This window comes from Oreochromis niloticus, linkage group LG23 (genome assembly GCF_001858045.2).
Source record: "Oreochromis niloticus isolate F11D_XX linkage group LG23, O_niloticus_UMD_NMBU, whole genome shotgun sequence".
Taxonomy (NCBI): domain Eukaryota; kingdom Metazoa; phylum Chordata; class Actinopteri; order Cichliformes; family Cichlidae; genus Oreochromis; species Oreochromis niloticus.
The window spans coordinates 16,769,437-16,783,312 of record NC_031986.2 but is presented as its reverse complement, the minus strand read 5'-3'; the positions used below and the strand labels follow the sequence as shown (position 1 = coordinate 16,783,312).

The following is a 13,876-nucleotide window of genomic DNA, read 5'->3' as shown; positions in this document are numbered from 1 at the left end:
GGCGGAGGGCACCCACATCCATAAATGTAGGTTACGTCGGAAGTACCGACACAATTGTCAAAATGCAAAAGATAATGGCGGTGTAACTGTACATGTCACGGTGAATTCATTCTCAGCCGTCACACGTAGGTGACTGTAAATACACAGTCCCGCTGATTTGTAACTGGTCGGTTTTTATATTACCCTGTGAGGGTCACCGACAAAAACCTGAAGATAACAAAATACAAAAATGTAGCCGTGTAAACTCCAAATATCTGCGCAATGTGGCAACACATCACATATCTGCACAAGTGCGCTGACGTTGTCGGAGAGATCTGTTACCGAACAGCGTACTCCGTTCCAACGCCCCCGCCCGCGCTCTGTCGCCACTCAGGTTAAACATGTCACAGAAGTCACCCAAATAACTTACAAATGTTATTGCTTGGCCTATGACAGTGTTGCATTTGTTCCTGAGAAAATCGGCTTGGCTGAGAGTGAAGTTGGGAGTCTGCACACAGCTGAATGTGCAAACCTATCATACTACACGTCAAACAGAAAAATGATGACACAGAAGTGTAAGATGGTAGAAAATGTACTCCGATGTCCTGTCATATTCCAGGGAGTAAGGAGGAGATGGCTGAGCTCATCAAACTCCGGGGTGAAAACAAACACCTGTTCACTGGTGCCAGGAACTCAGCCGCTGCGGGTTGGAGGTATAGCAACAGTATGCATGCATAAATCTGTTGGGCATAATGGAGAGTGCCTGTCCTGCGTTGTAGTTTGAAGTTGGCACATATTGCGGAGGATCCTGTGCAAGGATTAACATCATTGACATGTCCTATCATATTCTGTCTACCAGGGCAATCCTGGAGCAGATGGGCCTGGCGGGCCAAATCACCCCGTTGCAGGCGGGAAAAAAAATGGGACAATCTAAAGAAAAAATACAAAGTGTGTGCAGTACCATTGGAATATGAATCATATGAACCTAGTCATGTAAACCTGTACTGTTGCTGTTGTGGCGAACTGTCACTTTGATTCCCTCTGCCTGTAGGATTGCAAGTATCCCGCATCAGGTGAGGGGGTGAGTGGGAAGACCACTGCTGCCACTTGGCCCTGGTTTGTCCCAATGGATGAGGTCCTAGGACAGAGGCCTTCTACCAGGCCTCCAGTCCTAATTGCCTCCATGCAGGAGGACACTCCAGGGCCCAGTACAGCAGTGGGCACCCAAGAGCAGGATGTGGAACGGCGGGAGAATGAGGCCCAGCTGGAGGCACGGCCAGAAAAGAGGAAGAGGGACAGGGAGGATGAAGTCCTGGAATTGATAAAAAAGGACATGAGGCTACAGAGGGAGATTGAAGAAAGACGTGCCGAGCGAATGGACAGGATCATATGTCTACTGGAGAAGGTTGTGGAAAAACAAAATGAGTAAGGTAGTGTGAATAGGACCCATTGTACAAACACTTACAGTTGTCATATTTATGTTTGTGCAGGATATGTGAAATGTGGACGAAATAATTTAAGTTCTGTTAATACAAGTTGCACTTTTTATTTGAATTGTTGAACAAATGTGAAAAATGAACAGAATGTACAAAGTCCTGTGAATAAAAAAAAATTTTGTTATACTCCAACTGTATTTGAAGCAGTCAGCCATACTACATACAACGTCACAATATATGTGTAACTGCATAAGGACAGTCAGTGTGTGAACTGAGGGAATACCATCAGTGCAACACAAATGACACAAGACACCCAAACACAACATGACAATCATTCACTAGGACTCATCACTGCAGTCCAGGATAAACCTGAGTGTCCCAGTATGCACAGGCACTGTTAACTAGGCCTGTTATGTGGCTGAGCAGGGAGTCTCAGGCAGTACTGCTCAATCTGCTGGACCAGGACCACAGAAAGGAATGAGGTGCCACAAGTGAGACCCTTGGTTTGCATTTCCAGCTACTGAGTGGAGCATCTCCAGCTTGGTGGCCACGAGTCATTCAGGGCCCAGGGGTGCTCGTTTCCACTGTCCACCGCATCATCTCATCACTTGGGTTTGCAGGGCTGGTGTAACTGACAACTGCCATGTCCCTGAAATGTATGCAGAAAGATGCAAGGACAAAGTGCACACAATCTTCTTAATACGGATGCCACACGTAATATTCTAGCGCACTAACAATGCACTACAAACAGCATACCTGCCTTCTAACAATAATCGTGGTCCAGGGGTACCTCTTCCAGGGCAGACACCTCAGCAGATAGCCGATCCCGCCAGAGAGCACCACTGCCTGCCTCCAAACCAGCCTCCCCCTCATCTTGCACGTCATCCTCTGGCTCATCCTCCGGGGCCACAACATCCCCGACACCGAGGCAGATGTTGTGCAGGATTGCACATGCTGTTATGACCTGAAACAGATGTTTTGTGTTGTAAATAACGTATTAATACACGACATACACTGTAGTCCCCATTATATCATGATGATTATTACTTAAACACTGCTTATGTATCCTACTGACTTACATGTGGCACAAAGGTGTGGTGCACCTCCTGCGTTTGGAGGAAGATGGCCCGGAACCTTGTCTTCATCATTCCAAAGGCACGCTCTATAATACAGCGTGCCCTGGAATGATGGGAATTAAAGCGCAGGGCTCCTACACCTTGGACTGGCCTCTTGTAGGGAGTGATGAGGGGGAGTGGATGCTGGAGACATGGGTACCCTCCATCTGCAAGGATGAAGTGCCCTGGAGGAGGGTAAATGGCCTGCTGATACAGGGGGCTGTTGCGGAGCGCCCTGGAGTCATGCACTGACCCTGGCCAGCCGACATATGTATCAATGAAACGGCCCTGATGATCACAAACCGCCTGCAGGATGATGGAGGGGACCAATTTCCTGCTCCTGTATCACTGACCGTCAGGGCCACTGGGAGGCTTGATGCGGACATGGCAGCAGTCAATTGCACCAGCAGCTTTCAAGAAGGCTCTGTGTCTTGCCAGCTCTTTAAACCCATGAGACACGATGTGTAGATCTTCAGGGGTCCGAGGGAGGTGGATGACCTGATGGCGAATAGCTGCCACCTCCTCTGTGACCCTGTGGACGATGCGGTGGACAGTGGAATGGGGTATTGCGAACACCCTGGAAACCACTCTGTAGGATGCTCCACTTGCTAGCCAGAATGCAAAAACAAGGACCTCAATTGTGGCACCACAACAATGTCTCCGGTCCTGGTTCAGGTGATTCAGCAGCACGTTCACAGACTCCCTGCTCAGGCGGAAATCGGGCCTGGTGTCATCATCATTGAAAAACCTGTCCAGGACCGGGACACTCAGGTTGATCCTGCAGTACGGGGTCTGGTCTGGTGAAGGGAAATGTGGGAAATGACAGAAATTGCTTTAATGTTGGCATCATTACGGATGTTGCTGTTGTTGTAGTTTACAAATCTGACTTTACGAGTCTACACATTTTTGTCATTATTGTACTTGAGGGGAATGTACTACAATATACTGGTTCACTGTGAAGGGTGGTGGCCCACATACTTCTATGTGAGATTCACGTCTACAGTGGTGAATATCAGAGTTTTGAGCTAGTGCACCGTTGTCACATACACACACTTCAAATGTCAGTAGCAGTATCAGTATGTATTTTCCACTGTACCTGAACGTGGTCTTGGATTAGTCACAACAAAATCACCCGTCTGTGACGAGTGATTTGTTGCAGCTCTTCAAGTAGCAGGAAGACGACAGTAGCGAGTATGTTTTCCGCATCCATTACTCTGATCGGGAGAAGTGGTGGGGGCGTGTCCAGCTGGTGACGGAAATTTGAAGGCTAGACCGTCCCATTTCACAAGCCTACAAGCCTCGCACTTCCGGCCTTAGCGGTCTTTGAGTACGCAGCCCTTGAGGACTGTTAAGGCTGCGTGCCCTCAACGTAGTTTGAACTTGGGCAGAGTCACAAGAGCCAAGAGAGCATCTTCACTTTCCAACTCCTCTGCAAATCTTGTTTTGATTGTCTGAAAGTAAAGTATCTAAAGAATATATTATACAACCTATCTATACACATAAACACACACATCACATTATGTATCATGTGAATCTTTCAAAATATATTGCATTTAACATTATATTTTTCATAATAGCATAGTTTCTGTTCTTTCTTTACAGCAAAAGGTCTGATCTCTAGTCATACAACTCTAAAGCATAGAATAAGATGTATGAACTAACAATATGCATTTTCCATCCATGTATAAAAATGCAATTGTTGGGTAACTGGTCAAAAACACAAGTTCTTACTGTGACAACTGCCTTTGGAAGATTTTCAAGAATTTGCAGGCCACTGCTCAACTCCAGGGTCTTAAACATCAATGTCTCCAGTGTGGGCAGTGTTGTCTTCTCCGTGAAGAATGTCCAGGGCCACTGTAAGTGGCCTCATGACAGTGCAGTACTCTGTTAAGGTTCAGAAATTGAGGGAGGAATCCAAAATAATGACCACTGATCCTGCCGGGTGCAATTAGACGAAGATTTTAATGAATACACATGTGGAGTCCAACACTGTGCAGATTCAGTATTGAACTGTCTTACAATAGTCAGAACAAAGACTTTATAGGGTTGGGGTGATACTGCCCCCCCCCCCTCTCAGACACAATACAGCATACGTCAATCCAAAACCACAACTGTTCAGTCAACTTTTAACACAGTTTAAAGAACATCGTCTTCGGCTCGAACCCAGGTGCTTCCTGTCACCATCCTGCCCAGGCTTATCTGTCTGGAACATCAGGCACACGTTCTGCACAAACTATCACATATGCAGGCACAATTTTGCAGTTGCAAGCCAAACATGATTAACTTTTACCTATATAACTGAGTCTATCTACGATGTGTGTGTATGTGGGTGTATGTGTGTGTCAGCTTCTGCTGCCCTTTATTTCACCCTTCACTTCATCAGCTAAACCTTGTAACCTTTCCACCAGACAGAAGGCCAGCACGTACACAACTGAAACTATGTGTGTGTATGTGTGTCTCGTCCTTAAATGCTCTCTCATCTCACCCGTTGCACTTCTGACCTTTCACCAGAACAGAGGCTCATCCTTACATGTAATAACCTAACTGGAACTATATGAGTAAATGTTTTAACCTCTACCAAAAGCTTAATCAAAAGATATAAAAGTATAAAAGATAACAGCATCGAAACTGCTCCTCAGACTAGCTTTCACTCAGACTCTGGTTTTGGTTTCACTTCCTGCAAAGCATGTAACTTCAAAAACATGTAACTTCCTGTCAGCCTGCAACTCAGTGTCTCACCCACTGAAGACTTCAGTGTAAAAATATAAAAACATTCAAAAGCCTTTTAACATTATAGATTCACCTCAACAGTTTAAAGTGGTTCTTCTTGGACCTGTAATAAAGACTAATATAATACCAATATATTTGAATATCTGAATGCATCTGAATGCAACATCACTATTAATAATGAAATGGTAATGATGATTATAAAAATAGCAGCAAATAATAGCAGTAAAATATTTCTACTCTTCACAACTCCCTGATGAACTGACGTTCCCGCTCTGTCATGGCTGTCAACCCAAACTTGGAGAAGATGGTGTTCAGCTCAACCAGAGAAATCTCACAGATTCGAGTCAGGGACTCATAAAACAAATTCCATCTTGTAGTGCAAGGAACTAGCACTTTCTTTCCAATAATGCCATCCACTGTCTCTGCAGCCACTGTTGAACGACTGGCCTTGTTCCATAACCCTGTGCACTTTGTGGTAGCGCTTCTATATAGCGTTTTTGTTTCTGGTTGTGAAAGTAGCCACTTGTCAACATCATTACAAGAAACAAGATTTAATGTGTGTGATGCACATCTCTGGTGTGGCAGAGTGATCATCACACCTACATTATCATCGTTGTCATTGTCATCACCAACACTGTTTTTTAAGGCATTGTTCATGTTTGTAAAAGTTACCTCGTCCTCTTCATTCTCAGAGTCATCCTCCTCAACTGGCTGGTACTTTTTGAAGGCCTTGACAAAAATTAGAGCCATTGTCCGTCACAGTTGATGTTATTTTGTGGGATATGCCATCGTGTGAGTGAATGTTGTCCAACTCTACAGCAATATTGTCATGCGTATGGCGACCCTTGAATCTTCTGCATGCTGTGTGGATTTATCCAATGTACTGTTACACCAAGATAGCTTTTATTAAATGCAGTCCAGATGTCTGCTGTAGTAGAGACATATTCTAACTCATTAAATGTCTTTTTGAGCTCGACATTCATTTTATTCGGTGTCTATGTATTTGGAAAAAGTCTTTCTGCATGGCAGGCCGACCCATCCTCTTGCTGGTATCTTGGAAAAAAGAGACTTGAAGGAATCCGACTCAACTGTTGATAAAGGCAGCATGTTCTCAATGACATACCTGGCTATCAATCTGTTTAATTCAGTCTGTGTCACAGATGTTTGTGGAGAAGAGAAATCAAGCTTTGGCTGCTTGGATTGTGTCGTTCCATCTCCATTGCTTGCTGAGCTCATGTTAGCCTCACCTGGGTTTGGGCTGCGCCTTGTAGCATCAACACCGTTGTTTTTGGTGACTAGTTTTGTTGAAGCATGTGACCTTGAGAGGTGCTTGGTAACATTCGAATTGCTTACAGCTGATGTGGAAAAGCACTTTGTTCCAGGACATAGCTTACATTTCACATACAGATCTCTTTGAGTAAAAAATAATGTCTGCACCTCCACTTAAAAATGCTACCTTCGAAAAATCCAGGCTCTCCATGACTTTTGTTTCTGTGCTTATCTGTTTGCATGAGAACATCCGGCCAAGTCTAACTCTGATTCGTTTTCCATGACTACCTTACTCTTACTCAGCCAATCAGCAGCACTCGTGTGATTGTTTTGCCCTCCTAACTCCCAGTAAGCGGAAGACAGCTTCAACCGTGTGTGTGTGTGTGTGTGTGTGTGTGTGTGTGTGTTGAAAAATAGTCACGCATCCGCACCGCATTTTCTTGTTAGTAACCGTAACGGCGTTGTAACGATAGAAATAGTAATTAGTTAGATTACTCGTTCTTGAAGCAGCAACGCCGTTATTCCTATCACTGTTTAGTACCCTAGATGCTGCAAAGGCTGTCACTCACTCTCATTTGTCATTTGCTATGGCCCACAGTAGCCTGTGTACCATTCTGAATAAACGACAAGTAAATGACATACTAGGGACATAGGGGACAAATTTAGCATACTTGTTGATCAGGGGCTAATCTGCCTAACATCATAAAGAGTTTCTTGTGACACAGGCTGAGATATGAAAATTGCCCCTCGGCACAAGCGACGGGGCAAGCATAAAACCGGATTAAAAGCCTGGGTTTGATTCTGACATGCAGTCCTTTGCTGCATGTATTCCTATGGTCTCGCCCTGCTTCCTGTCTTCAATGTTAAAAAAAATTAACTTTGTTTAACTGAAAACCTTATGTGCTTAACTCACATTATCATCAAACATTAGGGCTGGAGCACCCTCTGTGGCAAAAAGCACACATCACAGCACCCCTGCCAAATTAAAATAAATAAAAGGTACAACCATTTAAATAATATTACTGTTAAAATTTTATTTAAGAAATGCGTGACAAATAAGTTTATTTTTTTAAATAGCCAAATGTAACATGGTACACATGGTGACAGACTTTCTTGTTAGAGATGTGTTGAATTCTCAAACAGGAATAAATCACTATCAAGATATATATATATATATATGTATATATATATGTATATATTATACACATACATACATATAAAAGCAGTGTAAAAGACGCGGTCTGAGTCTGTGTGAATGGCCTTAGTGGCTCAGACTGGTGAGGTAGGTAGGGGTGGGGTGTGGGGGGATAGTGTTTGTTAACAGTCCAAATGGCCCAGGGGAAAAAACTGTTAGTAAGTCTTGAGGTGTGGGACCTTATTGACCTGAGGGAGCGAGCGAGGGCAGCGGGTCAAACAAGTGGTGGGTGGGTTTCAAGGGTGTTACCTGTGATGGCCCTGGTTTTCCTGAGACAGGAGGATCTGGCAGTGGCGATCATCTCCAGGGTCAGCAGAGGGCAGCCAATGATTTTTTGGGTGCACAGCCTTCCTGTTCTCAGTAGTGGCCCCTGCCTACAAAACACCCAGTAAGTAGGAGAGCAGGTTCTCCACTGAGGAGAGAAGGCCAGCAGCAGCTTCTGGTCCAGGTTATTCTTCCTCAGGATAAGTGCAGCTGCTGCTGGGCCTTTTTTTTTACCAGGGTGTTGGTGTTGTGGATCCAGGTGAAATTGCAGAGATGTGGGTACCCAAAAGAGAGACTGATTATAAATGGAGAATGTGTGGAATCTGAGGGAATAAGAGGCGAGTCGACTGTCTGTGCCTCCTGAAGCTCATTATGAGTTCTTTTGTTTTAAGAACGTTCAGTTTCAGATTATTTTTTGCACACCAGTGGGAAAAATTCTCTAGCCCTGTCCTGTACGCTGTTGTTGAGAGTAATAGATTGCTTGGCATACATCAGAGTTAAAGAGAATATGGGATTGCTTGCAATATTACAATATGGCAGTTAATGGGTGTAAGAATACCTGGAATGGGAACAAAGAACTGGGGGTGCAAGGCAGGAGGACAATCAACTCCCACCCCCGGGTGTTTTAGTGTACAGTCATTGGTGTACAGTAGGGGGCTGAGAATGCAGCCCCAGCCCTGCTGGGGAGATGTGGGACCCAAGTCACACTGATTGAGGCCGGTTTGTGAGGAAATCCAGGCAGAGCAGGTGGCAGGGGGGATCTCAAAGTGGTCCAGTTTGGTAGTGAGGATGTCTGGTATAATGGTGTTTAACGCTGAGCTGTCCACGAAGAGCATCCTCACCTAGCTCTTCTTCTTGGTAAAGGAGCAGCCAAAAGTAGTTTATTTAGTACTTATGTACTATGTGTATTATGAAGGAATTTTTTTAATACAATCACAATAATGTATTAATAGTTGTGACTGTAGGCTACAGCTACATCGACTACAACTGTGTGTTAAAATAATGTGAAAGGTGATGTATGATGAATGTTAGATCCAGCTTGCTTGTGATATGCTAGCTAAAATGATTTATCATCTGATAAATCAGAGTAAATGCATGAACATCTGGAATCACAGGACTCTTAAAGGTCTCAGACATCTGCCGTCTTCTGGGAATCTGGGAAATAATATTGACAGTAAGGCACACAGACTCGTTGCTGGTGAGGCAGTAACATAACTGTATAAGTATTATTGACATTATTTATTGCATAATGCTGGTTTTTAGCATGTCTGCCTCATACTCTATTCCAACATGTTCTCACTCCCTAAGCGTAACATTTTACGCTAGGTGACAAATCGTCAACATATTACGTTTTCGGGCACCCAACGCGTTCCTACGTGACGACATCAGAAAACTGCGGACACATGAGAACCGTTTAGACTCAATCTACACATCTTCGCTTTTCCCCTTAAAATCGCTTGGGAAAACACTATTTCACGTCATTAAAGTGCTGGTTAAGGTTAGGAATAAGGTTATGGTTAGGGATACGGTTATGGTTAGGTTTAGGGATAAGGTTATGGTTAGCCTTAGGGATAAGGTTAGGTTTAGGGCTGCAATACAGGGCTGGAACCCGACGCGTACCATAACAACGTGGAAGGTCACCTTTCGCGTTCCTCAGGAACGCCGCGGGACGTGACAAAACGTCGGGATGTTACGCCTCGGGAGTGAGAACGGGCTCTCTATTCCAGAGGTTCCCAAAGTGGGGGGCGCAGAGCCATTGCAGGGGCGGCGCGGTATGAATGTAAAAAACCCAAAAGAGAACACTTGGACACTGCTAAAATAATTGACAGGTGTTTGACGGGTCTCCCAGCGCAAAGCAGAAGATGAAGCATCGCCAAATATGCTTCCAAACCAACTTCCTTCTAAGCCAAAGACTAGAAAATATGATGAAGCATGCCTTGCCTTTGGCTTCAAATGCACAAGTGCCGAGCGCCTCTGGAGAACTTGAAGAGGTCATTTAGCAATTTGAATCATCTGTGTTGGATCAAGGACACATCTAAAACCTGCAGGACATCAGCACTCGAGGCCTGGAGTTGCCTACCCCTGCTGTAGAAAGTATTTACAGCCAGGGCTCTGCCGGTCATTTGCCCCATGATGGCTGCTCTCACCAAGCTTGGGTTTTGCTGTTTTTTATTAAAGCATGTTAGCCACCTCTCACTGGTTGTCTGCAGGCTTTATTAAATGAAAACTTCCACAACAATAACAAATCAGTTATAATAATTTATTCAACAAAAGTCAATAACTTAAGGACAAGGCTGAAATTGCTAACAAAAACAGAGATAAACCCAAACAAAACCCTGGAATTCCAAAAGATTAAAAAGTTTGAATTATTTATACAAAAAACAAAACAAATGTAGTTTACTAATAATGTAGTTGTTTTCACTCCCTTCTTGAATTTCTATGAGTTGCAGACTTTAAGACTTTCTGTTAGGGTGCCTGGGTCGTCGACCCAGTGTTTTGTGTTTTTGGTTCCTTGATTTTTGTTTATTTCATTATATTCTAGCTTTATGGGTTATAGGTTTATTCTTAGTTTAGGTTTTCTGTGTGGGTTTTGTTAGAGTTTTAGTGTTCGGTTTTCTGTCTGTGATGGTTGCTGTCTCCCTGGGTCAAGTCTGCGTCTCTATGTTATGTTTCCTGTTTTACTTTGTGTCAGGAGATTTATTCTAAAACACTTCTTCAGTTGAGAATCAGAGAGGAGAAACACAGTTTTACTTGTATACAAGGGCAGCACAGAGCAGGGCTCTGAGACTGCCCTGGTCTTTATTTATACATCAGTGGGTGTTTGTTCTTTACATTGGAATGTGGATGTTTAGGTGTGTGTGTGTGTGTGTGTGTGTGTGTGTGTGTCCATAAACGACTTCCCTAAACCTGCTGGTCTGGAAGTCCAGCAGTTCATCTAAACAAAATGCACTTAGCCTAAAACAGGCATAGATACGTTTATCCTATCATAAAACAATAAGACAAGGTATGACCTCTCCCATGCTCCCAGGATGTGGGTTTGAATGCCAGAACACCCTGGAAATGCACACAAACCTCCTAGGATGAGACATTCTTTCAATATACCATCTACTACATACTTCTAAACACAAATGATTACATGCAGCATTCTACCATAAGTAAACTTATATTATTAAAAGATTATACTGACTACCAAGTAATAATTTTATATTGACATTCCCTCCTGTTGTCAGTATAACTTTTAAGTGAGGTATCAGTATGTAACATCTTGTTGTACATTTTCTGTCACATCGTCATTAATCACACAAAGTCTTCTCGTTCCAACAGGTCGGAGTCATTATCATCACTTTTCACGGCTATGTATGCAGCAACAGTCGAAAATATTATGCGGTTAATCATGAGTTTTTGACATGGCAGTATACATGTTACAAAAACACAAAATAAAAGTAAAAATACTCCCACTCCGATGAGTAGTCTTTTTAGCATCTGGCTTCAACCTTAAGTATTGTGTTTTTGGCAGGTCATAGATGTTCTCACATATTCTTTTGCTGAAAAAATTTAAAGTATAAAATTGTTGATTTATTATAGAGATCATCCCTCCGGTTGAGACATGGCTTAAACCATGGCTCACTAGAGCGGCTGTTTTGTGTAATGATTTGGGAAGAATGGGTTTTCCTACTATTTTCATTATGTCATCAGTGTCTAGTACTGCTCTGTGTTTTAGCCATTGCTTTTGTTCTTTCGATGCTGCTGCTTTTTGTTCATCCTGCAGTACAGATAGTGGAATGGTGTGATTTTCATGAGTTGTTAATAGACTGTGGTTGCTATGGCTGCTGCTTTTGCAGCTTTATCAGCAAAATTGTTTCCCTTTGTAACTTCAGAGTCATCCTTCTGATGTGTGGTCCGCCACATATTTCTGCAGAGCAGTTAAGTTCTGCAGGGCGTCATAAATGTCTCTTCCAGTTGTTCCCATCACTGTCCATAGGATCAGAGTCCAAATGTATGTAGAATAGACATTCAAACATACCAGTTGGTTTTGTCGTTTGTCAACATGGGTCTCAGCTATCTTAAAACCTGTAGGCCTCGTCAGCACTCTAGTTTTATGGCCTCTGCCAACCCCCATCACCTCACTTCAGGCCTCTGTCCTGTGGGGGATATTTATGACTCCTCCATTGTCCATTCTCTCTGCAGGAAAAATCCTCTATGGAAAGGGTGCTGGATCCAGTTATCTTACTGCTGTTATGATCCCAGCAGTCTTCAGTGTGTAATCGTATGCACAGTACAGTGACACAGCATTAGGTGATGTTCATAGGAAACTGCTGTCATCACCACCATAGCTTCTGGTTCTTGTGCTTTTCACAGAATCATGATGCCATCCTTGGACTCCCCCTGCGTTGTCGATGGAGCTTGGCACGCTCCACTCATCCTTCAGGTGCCCGTCTGTCGTCCACAATCTCCTCTGTTGGTCTCTGGAAAGCCCCCTTGGCACAGCTCTCATTCCAACGCAGCTTCGTGGTCCTTGCTGTGGCTCCTGAATCTGATCTCATGATGGGCCCCAAACAGCTCGACCTTTGACCTCAACCACTGCCTGGGCTGTCAGCTATGCCTGGAATGGTTCTTGCTTCTCACTGGGCCTCTGACGATTTCTCAGGAGATTCCTTTCAGCAATACTCTGACTGCTGCACCTGTATTTCCTTGCTAGGAGGAAAAACTTATATCTGGAAAGCCTGTAAACCATCATCAAACCACATTCTTTAGTTCAGTGAGCTTCATTTATGGACCATCAAAGCCTCATCTGAACATGGATGCACCACTTGCATAGGTTTACCCGTAAATGAACTGTTAATCACACAAAAATCATAAAAACATAGTTTAGAAAACATAGAAAAGATAATTTCATGTAACTCTGTAATTCTGGACCCCTCCTCTTGACGCATGGACACTCCCATGAGTCAACTCATCAAACCTAGATTCCTGTCTGAAAGAAAAAGGTTAGCTAGATCATGTCCCAGGCAACATCAGGGCGTCTCCCCCTCTGGAGCAGCACCACCCCGGACCTATAACCCTGCAATAAAAGATGTTAGTGTGTTTTGCATATTAAGTTTGCTTAAAACCCGGCTTCGCCAGAAGCCTGCATACACACCATCATGGCCTGGAAAACAAGATCTAGAAGTGAAATCAAACTTCACACTTATAAACAATTGTATTATAAGAGTAATAAAGCATTCAGCATCAGCAGGACAAGTATTATGTGCAGGTTTTCTCAAATTAGAAAAATACAATTATTGCCATAATTTGCCTCAGACATGGATCATCCCATGTACTCAGTTAACATTAATGTAATCGGTGACTTCCCTTAAGCAAAGTCACTCCACTTAGCTATCACTAGGAGCTCAGTAGTGGCCAGCTAATGAGCCCCATATTAAACGATTCCACAAACATTGCATCTCTTATTTGCTTTCTCATGTTACTTGTCCATCTCTGCTGAATCCTCTACATGCACTCTTAGAAAAACAAACATTAGCAACACACATGGACAATCCTGGTGGTCAGGCACAGGTCGACAGGTTCCAGAGGTGCTATAAAAAGACCATAAAGTTAACCATCCATAGCTGTGGAAAGAAGTGACACTAGTTTCAACACAGGAAATGTCTCACATGTTATTCACATCGTCAAAGTAACCTTCACATTTCCCCAACAACACAGTGTAACAGCATCACCAACTCATAACCTGTAAACACAGTTTTCTTCACACATAAACCCAGAAATCCTGTCGTAGAAAAACATCAACCAGCTATCCTGGTATAAATCACATGATCAAATCACATGAAGAACTGTAATGCTGTAGAAATGTTAGCGCTGCGCAGGTGTATACACACTTTCTCACAGTT

General features: G+C 43.5%; 2 protein-coding genes across 6 annotated transcripts in view; one reads left to right on the top strand and one right to left on the bottom strand.

Moving 5' to 3' along the window:
* The window catches only part of nfkbiz (nuclear factor of kappa light polypeptide gene enhancer in B-cells inhibitor, zeta), a 692,084-nt gene that overhangs the window by 57,040 nt on the left and 621,168 nt on the right, over positions 1-13,876 (bottom strand). The gene's annotated exons all lie outside the window — the stretch shown is intronic.
* LOC109200954 (angiogenin-1-like) overlaps positions 1-13,876 on the top strand; it is a 132,545-nt gene that overhangs the window by 11,142 nt on the left and 107,527 nt on the right. For 2 of the 3 annotated variants that reach the window (XM_025902703.1, XM_019356535.2), the window contains 3 exons: positions 599-692; positions 839-927; positions 1,031-1,573. The exons of the other annotated variant lie outside the window; for it this stretch is intronic. In XM_025902703.1, the coding sequence (XP_025758488.1) occupies positions 599-692; positions 839-927; positions 1,031-1,408 (561 nt within the window). In that variant the 3' untranslated portion in view covers positions 1,409-1,573. Of the gene's footprint in view, positions 1-598; positions 693-838; positions 928-1,030; positions 1,574-13,876 lie in introns of those variants that run through there. 3 annotated transcript variants of the gene reach the window in all.